The sequence below is a fragment of the Poecilia reticulata genome, linkage group LG16 (assembly GCF_000633615.1).
Source record: "Poecilia reticulata strain Guanapo linkage group LG16, Guppy_female_1.0+MT, whole genome shotgun sequence".
In the NCBI taxonomy this organism is placed as follows: domain Eukaryota; kingdom Metazoa; phylum Chordata; class Actinopteri; order Cyprinodontiformes; family Poeciliidae; genus Poecilia; species Poecilia reticulata.
The window spans coordinates 11,209,656-11,231,479 of NC_024346.1; the positions used below are offsets into that span (position 1 = coordinate 11,209,656).

Genomic DNA, 21,824 nt, shown 5'->3' on the forward strand with positions numbered 1-21,824 from the left:
CCAAAACTCCCAGAGGCCTCATCAAGTGGAAACCTCTCGACCTTTACAATGTGCTACAATGACAGTTATAAATATTCAGCCATTGTGCCGTCTTCCTGCTTCATGCATCACTTGCATGTTGAGAAAATATGCAAGCAATTTGGAAATAATGTTTTTTTGGATCTAGCAGAGAGTCGGAGACCAAATGAAATCCAGATTTGAGTTATGAGAGGAGAAGCATAACACCAGAAGAGTTGGTCAACCGCTGCATCGAGAACAAAAGTGCCGGTCAATCCAGTATTTTTAAATTTCATCTTGGAGCAGAGCATGAGCCCAAACTTGTTTCATTGTACAGGGTTTCTACACGTGTCAAAATCCCAGACTTCCTGGTTCCTGGCTAATATTGAGATATTAACAGAAAACATGACTGTGGGTTTATGGCCAATAAAAGGATTGGTAAGTGGATGGGTGGATGAACACAACATTTTGACAGCAGGACAGGAAATTAAGTCTGGCAACCCAAATCTTTTTCTCTTGTGTTTTTTTTCCATACTTATCCAGACCAGGATCCATAGTCTTTCAGACTGTGCAGGAACCCTGGTTGCACAATCATCACATAGTTTCAGGTCAAGTAAAACCCAATGGAAAAAAGAAAAATCTACCCGGTTTAAACAGAGCCGTATGTTGCAGGATTTTATTGACCGAAGTCTGCGGACCTCAGCAAAGCAAGAGACGCTTTGGATTTACACACAAAAAAAAAACAAAAAACAGAAAAAGCACAGAGGATCAGTGTGTGACTGGCTCGTTAAGGAGCCAAAAATGTGCAGATGCCGCGGCCCTACTAGTGCAACCATTTTGTACAACTTTGAGCTGCAGAAAACCTTAAAAGTCTTGTCTTACACCACTTGAGACTTGCTGGCTGATGGCCAGTCAAACAAGTGAGTGGGAGCTGGAGGAGAAACACTCCTTCTGCACTTTCACTCCTTTTACTTCCCCACTTCACCACCAGATGGAGCCAATTTGGGAATAAAGTGCATCAGAGTGAGTTTGTTTCTTTAGGACACATCTGTATTGATAAACAAAGCGGAAAAACTTTTGGTAATAAGTTAAACTTCACATGATGGAAGGTCCTATAGAAGGATTCCCTTTAACAAAAAAAAGCCCCCCTGATGCTTTATCCAAAATTACTCCATGTATTAATCTGAGCAGGATAATCATCTGAGGCGAGTACACAATAGATTTCTCATTACTTAAAAAGACAATAATGGATGAGCAAAATCATTTCTGTCATCCATTCACAGTGCTCCTCCATTCCACACTGAATCCATACAGTTAACAAAACTACCCATGAAAAGACTCACTCCTGCTTCGTTTAGCTTTAGATATTACTGCTGTCGCTTTTCTTCACCACGTCCCTCCTCCTCTTCTTTTTATCACTGGCTGGGGCTCCTCTCCCCTCCTCGCACAGCTGTCATTAAATGACTCTTGTAGGTTTTGCTCAGTCCAGTCATCCAGTACTTTAACAGCCTGACGTTGTCTTCCTCGCCGGGCCCCGTGGCACCCAGAAGGGCCAGAACCTTCTGGGTGTCCTCCCTGCCCCGGCCGTCCACTTTGGAGAATTTAAACAGCACTTTGACTTTGCTGAAAGAGTGAAAACCTGCGGTGAGAACACTGAAATCTTTCCCGCATCTATGTTGACCTCACACTGCAAAAACAGAAAATCTTCTTGTTTTTAATCGAGTTTATACTGCAAATGTCTTTCTACAATTGAAATAAGACAAAACTAACTTAGGAGCTTGTTTTAAGTAAATGGTTCCTTAATATTGGTGAAAACTGAAATAATATGGCAGTGGATCTAGTACTTTTTCATCAATACTAAGGAATTACTGAGTTTAAACTTGCTAAAAAGTTACTTGTAAGCTAATTCTGTCTTATTTCAAGTATACTAAAACATTTGCACTAGAAACTGGACCAAAAATACTTGGTGAGATTTTGGGTTTGTGCAGTGTTGTCGTTTTGCTCACTTCATCCACTCCTCTTTCAGGCACAGCAGGCAGTGAGACACAACATCCACAGACAAGTTCTCGTTAGACAGGGCCACCTCCAGTTTGTTCAGCAATGTTGGACCTGGAAAAAGAAACAGTAAAGATTCAATAAATCTTAGTTTCACAACAAACCAGATTACACAGGTTTGCCTCTGATGTGTGCCGTCTGAACAACTTGCTCACAGAACAATTCTGAATTCAAGCTGAGGAGTCTGGGGAGAGTCAGTGGCCAGATAATTACTCTCTGACGTGGAGCCAGATCCTTGAAGTTTATTTATGCTCTGAACAGTTTCATAACTTGCACAACAACCGCTGCTCTGGCTTAAATCACAATTAATGAGTAGCCTCACATATCACACCGATTAGAGTCCAAAATACAGTATTACAATGCATTTTAAGGCTCAACTGAAAGGTACACCATATTTTCTATTATTTTCTAATATCTGTGAAAAAGTGCTAGTTTCACGGACAGATTAATTAATGTTTTAAGTTATTTTTCCCATGTTACCATTGTCTGTATTGTTTTATATCTAGTATTAAGATTTTAGACTCTCTAGTAGAAATGCAGCACATAAGAAGAATAAAATTTTGTGCTTGACTGGCCTTGACTGCTGAAAACTAAAACTCAAATCTGATCTTTCTTCCAAACTCAATGCCTAATAGCTACCAGGTTACACACAAAAAGTATTGTTTCAATGTATGCAGGATTTTGTTATTTATCTTGCAGAAATATAAGAATCAAGTTAAGTTGTTTTCTGCATATCAGGACTTTATTAAATTGTAATAAATAAAGTTTACCTTCCAGATCTCAGAGCAGTATATTTATAAACTCTTTTTTAAATAGTCTATTTTTTTTTAAATCAAGGTTTTTAATCTCTGTAAACGAGAATTTACTGAAATTTTTTATTTTAGTAAATTAGAAAAGCATTCTGATAAGGTTTGTTTGTCAAATTAAAACAACTTTTACGCAGGTGTTAAACATACTTTTCATTAAGTCCGTTTTAAAAATGTTTTTCTTATTGGTCTTATTTGTAATATTTTAACCTTAAACATTGTGTTTTCAGTAGCTATAAGCAGAAATGTAACAATCTGCATGTAATTAACCACTATAATGTGTTTCACTTAGCGAATGTAGATACTGAAATAAATTTACTTTTACATATTTATAGAATATGGTTGTATAGGCAGTCATAATATTATTAAACACTTTTATTAATAAAAGTGCTGCGTTTTGTCCGTTCTACAAGCAAACAAATACAAGACGTTCAATAAAAACAGCAAGTCAGATATTCTGACCTCTACCTGCTTACGGCGCGCAGCCTCACCTCTGTCTGTCGGCTGTGTATTGGCGCTGCTGATGGTGAACTGATAAAGTGCAGAGATTTCATCTTCGCCTGCAGCTGGACCGTGACAGGCCTTCAACGTGACGTCCACCAGTACTGAAAACTCTGCATGACAAACAGAGCAGATGTCACACATTCATCCCATCGTGGCCTGCAGGTAACTTTGAGATCAGGGGGTCGTTTTGTACCCGAGGAGCTGACGTGGGCCGGGATAGGAACGTCTGGGCTGAGACCCAGGAAGTTGCATTTGTAGGCCTCTTCGTACTGAGCGCTGTATGGGACGGAGCGTACGCAGCCCACTGGCAGCAAAGACTAACAGGAGCACAAAGATTCACAGGGTAAGCTGTGCTGGATCAGAAACAAGTGATGCACAAAGAAACCAACTGGTGAGCAGAACTGGGCCAGTGACATCTTGTCTACTTCAGATCAGTGAACCCATCGTCGCCCATCAAGGCGCCACCGAGTCGCTGACCACATCAGGCTTTGCTGAAAATGTTACGACGTGAAGCAAACTCAAAGTTGGTCATTTTTAGCATCAGTGAGTTAAAGAAAAATGAAGCAAGAAGAAACACAATGATGTAAAAAAAAAACTAATTCATGTCAATAGCTAATTCAGGCTGCAAGAGAGCGAGAGAGAGCAAGGCTTTCAGCTGGTAACAGGAAGTCTGAGCATCTTGAAGCGAGGGATGCACCAAATATAACAAATTTACAGACATTTCAACAACAAAGTGTGGAATGTAGACATAACCAAGAACTGACTGGATTGCAATAAGTGTTAGCTAATTATTTAAGTATCATGCATACAGTCTCTCTGTCACTTTATTTAGAGAAACTTGTCATTTAATGGAGCACAAGTTTTAAGAGGTTAAGAGGTGCTATGGTGGTTAACACAGAAATAAAAAGTAATTTATCTCAATGCCAATACAAAAGGCATCAGCCAGAAACAACTTTTTCAATAAAATCTTATTGTTTAAATGGAAATAATGAATTTGATTTGGTATTAACAGCAGCTGGCCTGGCTTCTCATTAGCTGAAGCCAAAACAGAAAGGCATAAAAAGCTTTTCAATTATTTATCTGAAGTCATCTTGCATCATGGCATCCATTAAAGTGATCACATTTCACATTTTCTCCTAATGCTATGCAACCCTAAGTACAGCAACATTATTACGTCCTTTGGAGCTTTCAACCTTTGAGTGTAATGGAAGATGATGGGTTTATAAATGTGGAGATCTAAAAGTTTCTGGCTCAACTTCACAGACTCCCGACGTGCAAAGAGCCTGTTGGGAAATCTCAGAGATTAATATAAAGATCTCTATTCTCTGTGGTGTTGATATGCATAATTAGTAAAGCTAGCAGTGATGCTAATGACAGTTTACTCAATATCCTCTTATTTGAATTCACTTAAATTCCAGGTATGCAATAAAAGAGGCATTTTAAATATAACAACAATTATTTCTCATTTTATTGGACTCTATTTTAAGATAAGGCTTGCTAGCTGAGTTACCTTTAGCACAGTAAATGCTGACTGGATGAGTCCGGGGTCTGCACTTCTCCATATGACCTGATTTCCCATGAGCACATGCCATGATAGCTGTCGAAAGTCATTTGCCCCGAGGACCTGCAGACAAAAACACAAACAGCAGCTCACAGACAGAGTGTAGTCCACGACAAACAAACATCTTTTATATATTACTAAACAAAAAGTTTCTCTATAACTTTCATTTCCAGCCATACAATCTCAGTGTTCAGTGATTATGCACAGCAGAATTATGTTTCTTTTAGACATGCTTACCTGTCTCAAGTGTCTCAGTGATTTAAATTTTGGACCAGGGACATCGTCTGATTTTGAAGCTTCACACAGCAGACCCAGTTTGCTGTCGGGTTGGAGCAACTGTGACTCTGACACGCCTCCTTCTGCTCCTTCCCAGCAACTCATTTCTTCTTCTTGCTCTTTGGAAGACAAACAATGACATAAAGAAAACTTGAAAACCTAATAACTAAAATAACTTGGGGAATTTTCACAGGAAATTATTGCAAAGGACATGTGGACAGGTTGGGACGCGACTCCTCATGACTCCTCTTATTTTGCCTCCTCACTGTTCACCAAAAAGTTTCCTAATTTCTTTTAATCATCGGCCGAACCGACGGTGCAGTTTAAGAGCAAACTGTGTGCTACAGTGTTTGTTGTTTGTGTTGTACCCACGCAACTTTTACTCATATCTTTAAGACCACAATACCGTGAGGGACTTTCCGTCATTCAGGGGGCTTTCCATCTCTTTCTATATGGATGGCAACAAAACCTACCTGTGGTCAAGATACAGCTATCGATCAACGGATTTACATATCTCACAAAGGCTTTCTCACCGTCGTGAGGAAACTTCCATTAAATGACAGGCCACATATTTAAATAAAAATAAACAGACTTTACTGTGGATGAAAATCTGTCAACATATTTGCTTTTGATAAAGATATTTGCTTTTCACAAGCCAATATTAAAGTTCTTGCTATGATACGAATGCGGAAGTCGGCCTTCATTCAGACCTAAGGTTAATTTTATAAATAAAATATTAAAATGATTAGCTACAGATATGTGTTTGCTTTGCTAGGAACACACTGGTTTCCACATTTTTATATCTTGAATCCCATCAAGGGAATCTTTGCTTTTAGTTTGAATCTAGGATTTATTCAAACTAAAACCTAGTTTGCTCAAACTAGGTTTTGAATAAACTAGTGCATATTTTTTAAATACACATTGAAAATGTTGTATTTGAACACATTTTTCAAGTTTCAGACTTAAATTTAATAAGATTTATTTAGCACAAAACATATACCTTCATTGCTTGAAGGTATATGTTTTGTGCTATATGTTTTTGGTACTATATATATATATATATATAGTACCAATGCATTGGTACTATATACTCGTTGCATTGGAAGTCAACTGCAGAGGTTGACTTCCAATTTGGAATCAAATAGACACTGCTTTGCTTGAACAAAAACATACTCAGAATACGAACCACCGGTCAAGTTCAGAACTGAAAATAAACTGACCAGAATTTCCAGGTCGATGCCGATCTTTTTTACTACTGACCTGTCCACTACAACTTATTTTCTAAGGACGATAACAGAGAGAAATATGTGTGCTGTAGGTCTTTTAATAGCACAGGGGATCTGAATCTAACAGCAAACTAAGGAAGTAAGTTCAGTTGTCTTTATACTCTTTTTAACACAACATTTACTAAAAACGATTCTAAATTACCAGACTAAGCTATCAAGCACATTTCAAACTGCAAAGTAAAAAGCAGAATTTTTTTTTCTGCATTTGGACAGGACCAGGAACTGTGTTACTTAAATTCCTGTAATAAAAAGAGCAGTTCATCAAAAAAACTGGCAGTCACTGTAAGACTACAGAGTGATAACTCTCTTCTCTGCGGTGAATCATGTTATGAAGGAAAATTCTTCCTGCTTCCCAGAGGCTTAACGTTTTTTGAGACAGGAATAAATAGGGCCTCTTGTTTTTTTCAACCTGTTACTGCAACAACCCTCCACCCAAAAAAGCAATCGTGAAACTGACAGAGTTATTCAGTATTTACTGAACAGCTCAGTTCTGAGGGAATTAAGGAAAGCTGACACATAGCAAAACAGAAACTCAAACCCGCTGGTTAAAATCCAGGACAAGAATCCTAAAAGCTCTCTTTTATCCCCACTCAAGTCTTTAAGTCATTGTAAATGATGCAATTTTATGTGCAAAGATAAAAAAGAAACAATAAATTAATAGTTTTGTTATCTGTGGCCAGGAAGGAGTTCAGTGGAAGCTTTCATCTGTAAAGCGATGGCAGGCCATTTTGAGTAAGGATCACTTTTGTCATTTAATGAACTAATTGCTCTGACAGTAACAATCCCACCATTGTCCTTTTTTCTCAATTTTTGAGGATTTTTCTAGGATTAGATCATAGTGAGAGAAGTATATTCTTCTTTGAAAAGAGTTGGGATGAGGACAACTACTGAATTTATCTAACATGACCAAATCCCAAACAAATAAATACAGAAAGAAAGAAAATGAAAATGTATTGGTTTAATAGAAAACAGAACAGCAATATGATTGGGTCTATAAACAGCTTCCAGAGAAGTGCAGGGCTCAGGGGTAAACATGTGGGCTGGTTGGGGGCGGGTGGGACTGGTTCAGCACAGAAACTCTGTGTGCAAATCTTCAGAAAGCATTGCTCAAGTCAATATAAAACTTTGCTGAATTTGGGGATTGGAGTCATTTACGGTCCAGAGATTTATTAAAATAGACTGAGGTTATGCAGACACGTGTTCCATGAAGCAGCAGGACGGAAAAGCCAGTAAAATGCAAACATGATGCAGAAATATATTTCTTTTTTTTTTTTCCACTTTCAACATCTGATATGACTTTGTGTTTTGGCAGGTTGTACCTGAATTCTGATTCTACACAAACATTAACATTGTATTCACAGACACTTCAAGTTCATCAAAGTTTTGGAGCACAAAGTGTTACTTTATTGACATTTACGGCACAATGAGTAGTCAGTGTTTGCCTCTATATGTTATATTTCTAGCTTGAAAACCACTTTTATTTGTACCTTCAATGAGCACGATCCAAAGTTATCCTTAAATCAGTGTTTCCCAACCCTGGTCCTCAAGGCACACTGTCCTGCATGGTTTAGGTATTTCTTTGCATCAGTCCAGCTGATTTCAATCAATGACTGATTAACAGGCGTTTGCTGAACTGAAATCAGTTGAATTTGGCACATTAAAGCAGGGAAACCTCTAAAACATGTAGGACAGTGGGCCTTGAGGAACAGGGTTGGGAAGCACTGCCTTAAATAAACCCGTTTCTCAAGGTTGCTGTAATAAACTGAACCTGACACTGTTGTCTAGGGTCAAGCAGGAAGGTATTTATTACATCTGAATCAGTCTGTAAGACTGGACTTAATTAAAATGTTTGTATTGTGAAGTGCCTGGCGGTGACTCCTGCTCTGAACTGAAAAGAAAACATTACAATGTTTCCGATGAAGTTTGGATTGATATTTTTTCCACTCTACCAAAGCTTGAATCAGACAAAGTAAGTAGACTGCTAACTTCCTAATTTGAGATGCTAGAGAAAGTTCAGGACCAACTCCAGTTTCCTTCAGTAAAACAGCACTCCATACTCGTTGCTGCATACTGCTGGTCAGCAGTCTGAAACATTGCTCTCCAATAACAGAAAGTCAAATTCAGGTTTTAAAAATACATCTGCCAGAGTTACAAATAACTCAGAGAGTCATGATGTGGTAATTACAGGAGTGCCACCTATCACGCTTTTAAAGGAAACTACAGTAATAACCAGATGATATTATTATGTTATTAGAACCACAAAGTACATTTTAAAAGATCATAGAGCACCAAAATGCTAAATAATTTTCAAATGTTTTTTTTTATAAATAAAGATCTCAAAAGCATGTTGAGCAGTTTTATTCAGCTCCCTGAATTATTGCTGTGCAAAACCACCTTTTAGGCTACTTCTATAGCAACTTTGCACATCTAGACTGAAATCTAGATTTAGGCCTAAGCCATTCTAATACATACATATATATTATGAACCATTTTACTGCAGCTCTGGATGTTCACTTGGGGTTGCTGTCTTGCTGGACGGTGGATCTTAGCCTCTGTCTCAAATCTTTGCAGCCTTTAGAAGATTGTCTCACTGTGCATTTGCCCATTTGTGATCCTGAATTGCATACAATTGACTATTAAGACAGTTGGTCTAAAAGCTGCACTGGACTCAGAGACTTTTCTGTAGATCTTTTTACCACTTTATAAATCTTGACCAGAATAGGACAAGCTCTGTTGAGAGAGGACAAGTTATCTGAGTGTCGTCATGGTTTTCTGGCTGCAGAGACGGCGTTCTGTGCGATCCAGTGAGTCAGATTTTAACAGGACTGTTTTCAGACTAGAAATAGGGAAACCAACTAAGACTGAGCAAACATGTGGCACTGACTGAGAGCACCTATCATTAAAAGAACAATGCCTTACCACATTATGCAATAACTTATATCACATTTTTTTCTTCGTGATAAAGGTGAATGTAACAAATATTTGTGCTGCAGAAAGGCTAGAAGAAATTTAAGAGGAAATGTCGTACCTGTTTGTCTCTCTATAAGCACCAGTGTGTCTTCAGTGGGGGCCCCCTCAAGAAGCTTCTCTGTTAGACGACTGCCGCTAGCTTTCAGCAACCTGGAAAAGCGACAGAAAACACAGATCAGCATGACAAAAGGAAACTGTCTATCCCAGTGAGGCAAAGTTTTTCAACTCACCAGCTAAAAGAGCAGTGCAGACTAGCCCAGAGGTTGGGGTGCTGGGTCAGGGAGGTTAGCGATCGAGCCGCATTCCCACTTCTCTGGTGTGGAAAAACTGCTGGGGAAAATACGCTGTTCATCCTCAGAGCTCTCTGGGGACAACCTCCTTGCTCAGTGTCAAACACCTGATGGGGAAAAGAGAAATATATGTGAGCAGAATGAGGATCGTTTATCTATATGTTTAGAAAAATAATACTAAAGGCATACAGCAACCATAACATTGATCTACCTTTAAAGCTGTGCTTTGCAGACTATGTATTGTGAGCTTGAGGTGACGTAGCAGGAAAGGCCAGGAGTTGATAAGGTAGATCCTGTCCATGGCCACCAAAACTATACTGTACCATCGCTGAAAACCCCGGGCCAGGCTGTCTTTGATAAAGAAGGTGTGTGAGAACACAAACCCATGCTGCTCATCGCCAAAAAAAATGGGCCCCTCACGGCCAGGACACACCTGAAAACAAAGGACAAGACATATTTAAAATGAGACTGTTCGAAATATAAAGAAAACAGAGAATCAAATTAAGTGCTTAAAAGTCTAACACCTTGCAGTATATCACATTTGCCCTGTTCAGACTAGGTGTGGGGTAACCCATAATGTTTCCAAGTATATTGTGAGAGTAATTTATGTTACTTATATTGCTTACTGCTTGTTTCTTTTGGCGAAGTCTGAAACAAATATAATATTTGAGTACTCTTATTACGTTTGATCCTCAGACTATAATGTAAATATTAAATTCCACTGCTGTATTTCATCATGTATGGACTGATTTGTTCACTTTTTCTGAATATGTTTTCCAAGATAACTTCTACTTTAAAGTCTTTGTGGAGTACTGTTAATTTACCTCACAGCTGAGACTGCGTACACAGGCCTGTCTGACCACACTGAAAAGCTGGGATTGCCTGGGGTGCTGATGGCTCAAGAAGCGAATGCCTGTTTCATCATCGATGCTCACAAAGCCAGGATGAGATGCAGGTAGAGATCGACAACCCTGTGAGGAGAGAAGAGGTGGCAATAAGTAACTTTGAAACAGACTACAGGACTTTATTCTCAAAACAACAGGCTTTCAGTTCACTCACCTCACACATCTCTCCTCTCTGTGTTGCTGAGCTGTTGGCCCTCATAGTCAGACCTTCACCCTCCCGGTCACCATCCCTGTCTCCAGGCACGGGGGTCCCCATCTGAGACGAAGGGTCTGGGGATGGTGGGTGTAGCGCCTCGGTGCAGAACAGTGTTCGGGGGCCATGAAGCTCACAGAAATGACACAGAGCCACCAGCGCATTCATCTGAGAGACATGTAATACATGTAGATAAACTATTGAATAAAAGTTTAGATGTCGTACAATTTACACCCTGTGGGTCGCATTTGTTTCTAGCCAGTACGTGACTTTACAATTCTACGCTTATCTTAATACGTTGTCATAACAACAAGCTAAACCGGAGAGTCTTACCTTCAGCGCAAAGATTGGTACGAAAACACAGCTGCTTCACTGGACTTCCGCTGCTTGTGTTTAAAAATATAAAGACGAGCAACGGTGAAAGTAAAAAATAAATTAATCTTCTAAAACATATTTAGCAAAAACTCATTATTAGACGAGAGTAAATGGATATTTGCATTACTTCCCCCGTTTCTGTTTACATGATGTTAGCAAACAGAGGAATCACATGACGTTGAGGCACGTCGCACGCGCTGACTCACTGCTGACTGCTCCGACGGTAAACGTCACATCACAACTTTTAGATAAACGTTGAGACAAAACATTATTTTTAAAAAATAAAAATATGCTCTTAATCTTTTATTTATTTATTTATTTATTTTGCTTTTGTTGGTAATATTAAGCTTGCATTTGTACATTTAAATTCGCTTCGCCTACAGATATTTTTCAATAAAACTGCATTAACCATAATTCCATTCGAGGATTACAGACGGGGTCAAAGAGTACTAAAGAGAGCGATCACTTTGGTGAACTTCATTTGGCTTCTTTTCTTTGTCAAAGAAAAAGAAAATTGTATGTATATATATTTTTTTTTACTACCATGCAAATCTAAGTTAGCCGGATTGCTAACTTGGAGTACCGGATGGCTAACCCGGACTTCCGTGTTTGTGTTTCCAGGTGTCCAGGTAGCAGAGACAGTTTATGTCACGCCAGTCTGTCAGTGAAACGCTACAGTGATATCTCTTTGATTTGGAAATGGCGTCAGACGGTCCAGAAGTTTCCTCTGACTCTATGGAGAACCAGAAGGTCGGAGGTGAGAACCTCCTGACGTCCACCTCCCTGACTGACTCACCGGATCTGATTGCTGCTGTGGCCGAAACTGATACCCGGAAAGGTACGGGAGGTAAATGTCTCAGTGTTATTCTATTGCTTCATGTCTGCTCATCGCTTTTACAGATGGTGTTTTTGATAGATTTGTTCTATTTACTCTAAAAGCCACAGCTATTAAAGCAGAACCCCAGTTCACCTTTTGCACCTCATTCTTGGCTCTAAACCTGTGTTTGTTTTTCGTTTTGTAAGGTTTATGGCATGTTTACATGCAATAACTAATGTTAAAAGTTCTTCTTAATAACACAAACACGCTTTTGTGGAGTAGAGAGAATGTTAAGGGTTAGATTCTGAAAAACTAAGATATGAGATGTGCCTTCAGGTCCTCTCCTAAATGTAGATGTTGTCTTAACACACATATTTTTTAATGGTTTAGTAACTAATGTTTACTTGAAGAGTCCCAATTCAAAACAGTTCACATTACTGTCAATCAGCATAAACACAGCAAAATTAAATATTTTTCTTTCCTAACAATCAATGTATATTATTTATTTTGAGGTATATCAATGTATTCTGCTTGGTATCTCATTTTGTTGAATTTAAAACGCCAACAATGAAAAATACAAACAGGAAAAAAAAGTGTGTCAAGTATGTCACAAGAATGAAAATGCAAAACCACTTTAATGTTTAGTCATATGCAATCTGATAAATTACCCTAGTAAAAAATACTAAATATGAATAATTGAGGAACAAGTATCAAAGATAGATTAACACTGCACGTTGTATAACAAGTATCATATTTAGAAAGCAGGTTTTTCCCAGTGTATTTTAAGCCTGGCGCGCCACCAGGCTTTACTTGTGCCCCCACCAGGCTAAGCATTACTTATTTATTTAAGTCTTTAAGTTTCTTAAGATTTTATAGTTGGTGTTCAGGTGTTAATCTTCCAATAACACATAATTATCAAGTGATATTTTAAAATTTTCTGTTAACTTTAAAACTTTTTTTAACTCAAAAACATGATGGGCTGCTGGATGAATGACTGCCCTAGCACTCAACCGCCAGGCTTAATGAGTTTTCTGGGAGAAACCTTGGAAAGCAAAGAGAAAGTACAATGGTCATGTTTTTAAGAAGAAAATGCCAAACATCAGACTGTAGCCAGAACCAGCTATTCAGGTGGAAATAATGTTTTTTTTTTGTTTTTTTTTTTAGTTTATTCGGTATCTGGATACACTATGTTCTACGTTAACAATCAACCGAAAGCACAGACATAAAATAAACACTTTTTATTTATTTGTTCATTGAATGTCATTTCAGTATCAAAAGACTTGCCAACATTATCTCATGTTTTCTAATATCATGGAGCCCTAATATACACTATATATATATATTTTAGTATAACAGCAGTACATGATCAGAAACCTAAATCTGTTTTTTACATTCAGATACATTCAGTACAGTATGTTCTTCCCTAACAAGTATAAAACATTACTCATATAAGCTCCAGGATTTTAACTTCCTACCTGCAAGCGGGAGCGTTCAGTGACGTACATTTGTGGAAAAACAAATGTAAGAACTGATGATAAATTAATGTGTTGCCTGTACTTTAAACAAATTTTATTAGTGTCGCATTTGAACAACTATTTTGATTAATTTATGATGAATAGAGGTAGGGTACAAATAATAGTAAAAAGTGTGATTCACCTTTGAACCAAACTGACTTATGGACTCCACACCTGCATTAAATGACTGGATGATAAGCATCCAGTCCTTCAAAACCATAAAATGGCAAGAAAAATCAGCAGTATGTCTCAGAACCCATTTAAATAACGCAGGACATCGTTTGCTGAGGACTAGAATTGCCCCCTTATCTAGTAAGATTTTCTTCTCTCTTTAGCTTCATTTTGAAAAAAGGTTTAATTAAATTTTGAGTCTTCAGATAAAATGTTTCATTTAACTTCACCTAATCTGAGTCCCACATTGCCCTTTTAATGGAGATTTAATTAGAAAAAACTGATTTCAATTTCTTTTTATGCTTGCACACTTATTGATAAGAGATATTTTATGAAAGAAATTAGTTTATTACTGCGTAGGACTGGACTTTGTGATTTTAAGTCACAAAGGATTAGAACATGAAATTTTGTTCATTGTTTTTATTATTCATAGTTTTAGTTCCCCTTTTACGTTTCGCTTCATGAACTGACTTCGTAGAAACAGCATATTTTACCAGAGTTGTTGTCTTTTTATGCAGAAAATTGTGCTATCAGAGTCATATTAGAGGTATTTGAGAATCAGCAGTTTTTGAGTCTTTTTGATGGAACTTAATTGATTATTTTTTAATATTTTTAAATTAGGGGTCCACCATTTGCAGTTTTCTGGCCGATTGCTGATTACCAATCTTTTAAAATCCTGACTTGCCGATGCCGATTTTTGTTGCTAAATATTGCAAGAAAGTTGCTGAGTTGATAACAGTGGGGTGATTATTATTGACTGCAAATGTGCAGACATGACCTGGTGGGCCGGTCTACCAGTCAAACCTTGATCACTGGAGGAAAAAAGGACAGTGGTTGATTTTTAGACTTTTGCTGATCAAGTATGTATCGGCTCATCACCGATCTCCCAAAGTTAAGGAAATCGGCACTGATAAATCAGCTGGCTAATAAATCGGTGCACCCTTATTTTTAAATACGACTTTAAAATATTGCATTGAGATGTGTCCTTTCCACTTACTGCAGCATTGTCATAAGGCAATTATGGAAACAAACCTTTCAGTGTTTCTCGCTCTCTCCCAGAGCAGTTTCAGTTCTGGTAAGCTATGTTATCATGTGTCTCTTGACCCTCACACACTGACAGAGGCAGCTGAATTCATGGAGTAGTGTGGTGTAAGTTTCTGACTTCCTGACAGAATGTTCTGCTGGACCAGTTCCTGGCTTCAGCAAATGACTCAAAACTCAAGACTCTCACTCCCAGAGGAGGAGAGAGATTTCACTGTCTGCTTCAACATCTGCATCTATCACTTTTAATCCCAGTAAAACTCCTAAGGAACAAGTACAGGGAAAAAAAAATGCACTTCCTGTAAGTTATCGCGCCTGGATTCGGGTCAGATGGTTTTGTGCCAACTGGCGTCATCTCAGTTCTCACAAGAAAGACATTACAGCTATAGTTTAGGTATTTGGGCTGAGAGTTACATTCAGTTCTGTCCAAAAATAGAAAAACAGGAAGTGTGGTGTGAACTCTTGGATGACTTTTCAGTCATCTGGATTGAATCATTACCACCTGTTACAGGGTTTGTAGTGTTACTGTGTTGGAGGGAAAATATAATATCCGGAGTTGTGCTTTTTATTGTAAACATTAGACTAACAAATAATTAATGATTAGAAGCGGTGGTTTTTAACATGTCTGCACTTACAGTTTACCCGCCAACATGCATTCATCTTCATTATGTTCATACAGAAACAATGTCGGTCAGTGTGTTTACGTAAGAAGCCACAGAAACACCAGACATGACTGCATGTGTTGTTGAGCAGATTTCTCTTTCTTTTGATGACATAGTAAAGACAACATTCCTTAGACTTTCATTCAGATTTTACCTCACGTCTTCTCTCTGTCTTCCTTATTGTTGTTCTAATTTGTAGAGTCTTCAGAGCAGAACAAGCATGGATTAAAAGTGTGCCAGTTTTTCCAGAAGGGAAAGTGTCACTTCGGAGGAAGATGTCGTTTATCACACAGGTTTGCTCAAATTCACTTGCCTCTCATAAGTAACAAGAAGGAGGTCTCTTACTCTCTGTTTGCACTTTTTCACTAGTTCATAGTATATAGGTTTGCTGTTTATATAGGTTCAGTTAGAGATTCAGAGACCAATCAGCTGGTTACTGGATTCAGATGATTTTCAGCGTAATCACCTCTGACCGAACTCAAACAAATAAATTATTCCCAACACTTAAAACACCATATAAGAACCACAGCCTGGGTTTGATGGAGTTCCAGAGAAAAGAGGGAGTCAGAGTCTTGAGTTTTGAGTCAGCTATTTTCAATGTCCGCAGTGATTTAAGTCAGGAAGGAAAAATATGTAAGAAACAATTTAACATGAAACGTGTCCAAACATGTGTGCCGTTCTTTCAGGCTGTGAGGAAGGAACAGAGAGCAAATCTTTAACAACAAGGCTAAAAGTATTACCGCAAAGTTTAACTGGGTTTAGAAATGTTGGCAGTCTTTTGGAAATGACAGAATAATGATAAAAATCTTCATTCTCTGTTGACACACTATGACAAACTACCATGTTGCTCCTGGTGACCACACTAATCTAATATGAGATGCTGAGGTTAAAATGTCAACCTTGATTCGTTTTTTTTTTTTTTTAATGTCAGAATCCAGTTTTGCAGCAGCTGATCTAAAAATATAAGTGAGCAGAAGAAAGGCTACAAAAGCACTAAAATGATGTCTTCTTATGTTTTAGTCGAGGGGTAAAAGTAATTAATTAAAATGGTAACCAGCAGGTCAGAAAGAAGGAAATAACATCTTTTCTTACCCTCCAGCACAGAGTAAGAAGAAGAAAAGGCTCGATGTAGTTTTCTATTTTGTGAATGAGTAGACTGTTCAAACAAACTTATTTTCCTTTTAGATAAATAAAAACATTTTTACAATTTCCAGTTTTATTATGTTCTCATTTTTAAGGTGAAAATCCCTGAGAACTCAGTGTTCCTGTGCATTTTCCTGTGTTATTTGCCCTTTTAGTTTACTTTGCATGTTTTTATGTTGGATTTGATTGGGAAATTTTGATATTAATCTGCATTTAGATGCAAATAATTCATGATGTATTATGTATTCTTCTTATTATTATTAATTGTGGATCTTTTCTTTAGATTTTTCTTTAATTTCATGTAAGCTTTTACATCCTAAGTAACATCTGTTTCAGATTAATGTAGGGCTCCTGCCTTTTTAATTTGTCATCATTTGTGACCATATTTACTTTTCCCCCCATCCTCTATTGCTCTCATTTATTTCAGTGACCCATCACCGCATGAGTCAGCGGTTCTGTGCCCTGACATGGATGACAAACAGGATGAAGAAAAGATGGAAAAACACAAGAAGAAAAAAGGCGCTGTGAGCAAAGTGGCGAAGCCGAAAGACAACGAGGGGAAAGGTCAGTCCTTATTTATTCATCTGGATGTTTCATGATTAATCTGAAGAGACTTTTATGTGTTTATCTTTCTCTTTGTTCTTTGTCTGAATGGAAACGATTGAATTCTCTCCAGCAGATGTGAACAAAAAGCCCCGCATGCGCACGGCAGATGAGGTTATCTCTCGCATCTTGTGGGACACATCAGTGGACTCTTCAGAGTTTGTGGTAGGCTATGTGGATCGCTTCCTCGGCGTGCTGGAGCGCCCTTTCTGTGACTTCAACTGGGACACCAACCCGTGTGACTGCGACTACACCACAGAGCTGGCTCTGCCGAGACACCGGATCCAGTACTTTGCCTACAGAGGGCACCGCGTCTGGGACCGCCACAGCAGAACTGACAGGGTCTTTGGCTCCACCGGTCAATCTCTGGCTCCCCCGTTTGGAAAGGAGGAGGAAATAAAGGGTGAGACCCTTCTCTGCCTCCATCCGCACAAAACAAAATAATGTGATCTTTGTCCTTTCTCAGCCACAAATTAAAATGTTTCTGCTGGGAACTTTTGCAGAAGATCATCATAAAGTCGGACGCATTTATGAAGATGATGAAAACTTGCACAAGGTTTTATGAATTTAGTTTGCAAGCAAAAATCTGAAAAGTCTTGGATACGTGTGGAGGCTTCAGATGTTTGTTGGAGAACATTAAATGAGGGTTTGGTTCATAAATTATTGTCACAAGCCTTAAACATCTCACAGAACACTTTTGAGTCAATCGTCTGAAAATAGAGCCATTATGCTATGAGGATAATTCTCCTCATCAAGAAAGCTGGTTGATGCCTCATGGGGAAAATGGGCGATAATGGAAATGGATGGAGACATATTTAATAAATGAGAATTTTTTTTGTAAAGTTGATTCATTTCAGTTGTTAAATTCCCAAAGTGAAATGCATTAAAGTCATTAAGCACAGACAGATGATTTCAAACATTTCCATTAATTATCATCATTTTCCTCTTGCAGAGAATGAAAACACATTTCATAATAAAATATTACATCAGACCAACAGAAGATTACATTACAGTGCAGAAATATGAGCTTAATTTAAAGATATTTAATATGTGCTCAAAGGTTGATATTTTCAAAAGCTCTTACAAACAGGCTTTGTTGGAGTCAGTATTCTGATTTACTGAAAGACTTGATTAAGTTGTTCAGAGATTCAATCAGACTGAGCTCAAACTATTCTGGAAAGAAATATGTGGAAAACTGCTTTAGAAATACTTTAAGACTTGCAGTATAGGTGGTTTTACAAAGTATTCACTCTGAATACAAATACCTACCACACCGTTTAGATTTTTTTTTTTTCTGTACAACATTTACAGAATTTTATTATACACAGTTATGCACTGCTTTGTATATTTGTAGTTGTAACACAGCAAAATGGGGAAAAGCTCAAGTGGCATGAATACTCCTGTACATCTGTACTATTTCTCAAACTAAAAATGATCCTTTGTTTCAGATGGAAGCAGAGTAAAGGATCCAGAGCAGCAACAAGACGGTGGTTGTGAAACAACAGAGGAGCAGACAGGTGCTGTGGGTGGTCGGGAGGAAGACTGCGCTCGTACCAAAAACAGACATGAGGAGGAAGAGGAGCTGAATGAGATGAATCACACCTTTGCCCCCACACATTGTGCAGGAAACACTTCTCAGGAACAGCAAGATTCTCATGGATTATGTGTTGAAGAGCAGGCTGCAAATAGGTCTGGTGTTTATTCTTACTGCAGGTTTTATCTTGAACTCATTGCAGACAAAATGCCCTGTGTGAGGGAACCCCCCCCCCAAAAAAACCCCACATTTGAGTAAAATGTGTGTTTTAAATACATCAGTTTGGATAAAATGCTCAGAAGGAAGCATAATAGGTCACCTTTAATATTTAGAGGACAACTGATATAGTCACTAACTTTCCTGAAGCAGGTGAATGAATCATTAGATTTCTGACAATGTTATTGTTTTGTTTTAATAAAGTAAGTCATTTTTATTCTGCCATATGTATTTATTTTCCTTTCCTGGTTCCTATTTAGACTCCAATCAACTGAGAAAAATTCCTCATGTCAAGAAAATGACCAGGATGTAGGTGAGGATGGAGAGGAGAAGCATTTTGAAGACTGGGAGGAGACCTTGGAAGGTCATGAAGACACACAGGTGTGGACAGAAACCCTTCCTCTGACGGACACCGTCGCAGTTAGAGTTTTTAATTTATCTCCACTTTGATGTTCCTCCTTAGGATCCAGCACCAAAGCAGGCAGAAGAGAAATGTGGTGGGCGTCCTCCTAAGAAAAAACCCACTCACTTCATCACCTTCCGGGCCAACACGCCTACGATCCTGTCCTGCTTCCAGCAGCTGCAGGAGGAGCTCACCGCTCTCCTCCCCTCCTCTGCTCCTCACTGGCAGGCCGCCTCCAAGCTGCACGTCACCCTGTGCCTCCTGGTGCTGCGCGGCCCGGCCGAGGTGGCGGCCGCCGCGGAGATCCTCCGCCGGTTCGCCCAGCTGGACCGCAACCCGCCCGTGGCCGTGACCTTCCCGGTGAAGCTGAAGCACTTCAACGGCAAGGTGCTGTACCTGAGCCCCCAGCCTCAGCTGCGCCTCCACCAGCTGAACTGCGGCCTGCAGGAGGCCTACAGGAAGGAGGGCTGGCTGCACCGGAGCTCCTACAACCCGCGGTACCACCTCACGCTGGCTAAGGTAGACGACGCGGAGAGGATTTTTGACGGCGTGTGGGACCTGAAGGTGGGGAAGGGGTTGAATTTTGGCCGGCAGCCAGTCAACACCTTACACCTTTGTACCGTTAGCGGCGCCGAGGTGAACGGTTTTTATGATATCATCTGCACCGTAACTCTTCGATAATGAAGAAGTATCTCTCATCACCTGCACTATTCTACATATAGCTTATAAATAGTGCTGTAAATAACTAAACAGCACATGACTTGGTGCAACAGGATATGTTTACTTCTTATATTTATTACTTCAGTAAACCTGACGCTAAGGCAAGGTTTTTGGTATTTATCGAAGCATTAAGTCATAAATTCAAAGGGATGCAGTTCTCTCACATAGATTATGCTTTACTATTTTTCATATTTGCCTTAATTTTACACACTTTTATATATTCTGATCCCCTTCATTTAGTGACCCAACAGTGTCCCTTGGACATAAGAAGTACTTTTGTAAAGACTGCCATAGGAATTTTATATATCAGTGTTTTTGTAATCATTAATTTCAGTCCTCACCATACAGAACCAATTTCTGTTGTGTTGAATGTATTTCAATGCAACATATTGGAAAAATAAATAAAACCAAATCAAACTGTAATGATGGTATAAAACCACAGATTGTTTTATCTAGTTTCAAGGCATGAAAATTACCCCCAAAACATGAAACTTGGTCAATTTTTCTTTTACAATTTGCATGAGCACATTTGATAATGCACAAAAATAAAATAAGTTTATTGGTAGTTTAAGTTTAATTAGTCACAAAAGCTAAATTATTGAAGCAGATGCAGCTCATCTGAACTTTCTGTAAGCCTTTTGTTTACAGAAACTCACAGAAGCATTTGAATTAGAGCAGAAATTGTTACAAGATCTGTTTGTTTTCTCAGGATAAAAAGTTTTGAGTTGCTAGAAATTCCCATCAGACTTTAAGGATGAAGCTGCTGGGATTAGACATTCGAGCATAAAGAAGAATTTACTAATAATACTTCATTTATATTAGGTGAGAGTTACGTTTTTAGCTGTATGACTGTGACTTTTTATCAGATTTTCTATCAGATTTTTACAGAATTGCATTGATTAAAGCTGATTAGATCAAAAAAATCTAAAAACTCCAGAAAACAATCAATAGACAATCAATTATCTACATAATCTGGATTATGTCTAAATTGAAATTAGCTGTTTTTTTATTTCATCTGACTTTTTCTGAAGTTGATGGATCTAATCTCCTACTGGTTTGAACTTTGGCCTGTTTTTTTGTTTTTTTTTTTACATTTTGTCATCATTCACAATATTTGTACTGTTTTTTTAAACACTTGTGATAAATACATGGTAATTAAAATGCAGAAACGTTTATCGTCTCGATATTGTAAAGCTGTAAGGGTTTGTTAGCCACTGGGCTCGTTCTCTGCTGCCTCTCATGATTAATTCGATCATGAATATTGAATGTACTGTGTTTCACAAGAGCGATCACTCTGTATTCCCTACCAATTATTGCGACCGCTAGTTTGCTTTTACAATTAAACTTTAAGCGGATGATTCAAAGAGCTGTGAGTGGTGATTTTTCTCTCGTCGCTGATGTAACGGATGCTCGCTCCCTAAGCAGAGGATAATTAATCTGTTTGTTTTCTTCCCCGTTTTCCTTCCAGATGCATACCCACATATACACTATCCATAAGCTGAGTGAGTGTGTGAGTATGCTCCCTGCTTCTCCACTGTTTGCTCCCTTCGCTTTCATTATCTCCCCTCCCCCACTCCCTTTCAGTGACACAGAAAAGCCGACGCCCCCTCCCTCTCCTCTCCTCTCTCGTGCCTCTGCCCCCTTTTCTCCAGTGAAAGGCAAACACTTTTTGTTGCTGCAGTTCACCTCCATGCCTTTCCTGCACTCTTCTCGCTCCAGTCCCTGAGAGGGCATCTCTCTGAGCGTGCACTCATCACATCAGTCACGTCGCTACACGTCCTC

At 38.7% G+C, this 21,824-nt stretch overlaps 2 protein-coding genes across 6 annotated transcripts; one reads left to right on the top strand and one right to left on the bottom strand.

Moving 5' to 3' along the window:
- Nucleotides 1-645: 645 nt before the first annotated feature.
- Nucleotides 646-11,410, bottom strand: flcn (folliculin). Its single transcript, XM_008431568.2, has 12 exons — nt 11,177-11,410; nt 10,805-11,011; nt 10,570-10,716; nt 9,957-10,178; nt 9,686-9,852; nt 9,514-9,605; nt 5,161-5,318; nt 4,873-4,986; nt 3,556-3,679; nt 3,350-3,472; nt 2,004-2,106; nt 646-1,620 (listed from the first exon to the last, which is right to left on the bottom strand). Exons 2-12 carry the CDS (start codon nt 11,009-11,011, stop codon nt 1,413-1,415), a joined length of 1,665 nt encoding a protein of 554 aa, XP_008429790.1. The 5' UTR covers nt 11,177-11,410; the 3' UTR covers nt 646-1,412.
- A 211-nt stretch (nt 11,411-11,621) lies between these two features.
- Nucleotides 11,622-21,408, top strand: leng9 (leukocyte receptor cluster (LRC) member 9). Of its 5 annotated transcripts, none has more exons than XM_017309602.1 (8): nt 11,622-11,734; nt 11,840-12,065; nt 15,623-15,716; nt 16,994-17,130; nt 17,243-17,572; nt 18,618-18,858; nt 19,180-19,300; nt 19,383-21,408. In XM_017309602.1, exons 2-8 carry the CDS (start codon nt 11,918-11,920, stop codon nt 20,001-20,003), a joined length of 1,692 nt encoding a protein of 563 aa, XP_017165091.1. In that variant the 5' UTR covers nt 11,622-11,734; nt 11,840-11,917; the 3' UTR covers nt 20,004-21,408. The 5 variants fall into 5 exon arrangements, with proteins under 5 accessions (XP_017165091.1, XP_008429785.1, XP_008429786.1 ...); XM_008431563.2 differs by having other exon boundaries at nt 11,623-11,734; nt 17,246-17,572; XM_008431564.2 differs by having other exon boundaries at nt 11,624-11,734; nt 11,840-12,056.
- Nucleotides 21,409-21,824: the final 416 nt, after the last annotated feature.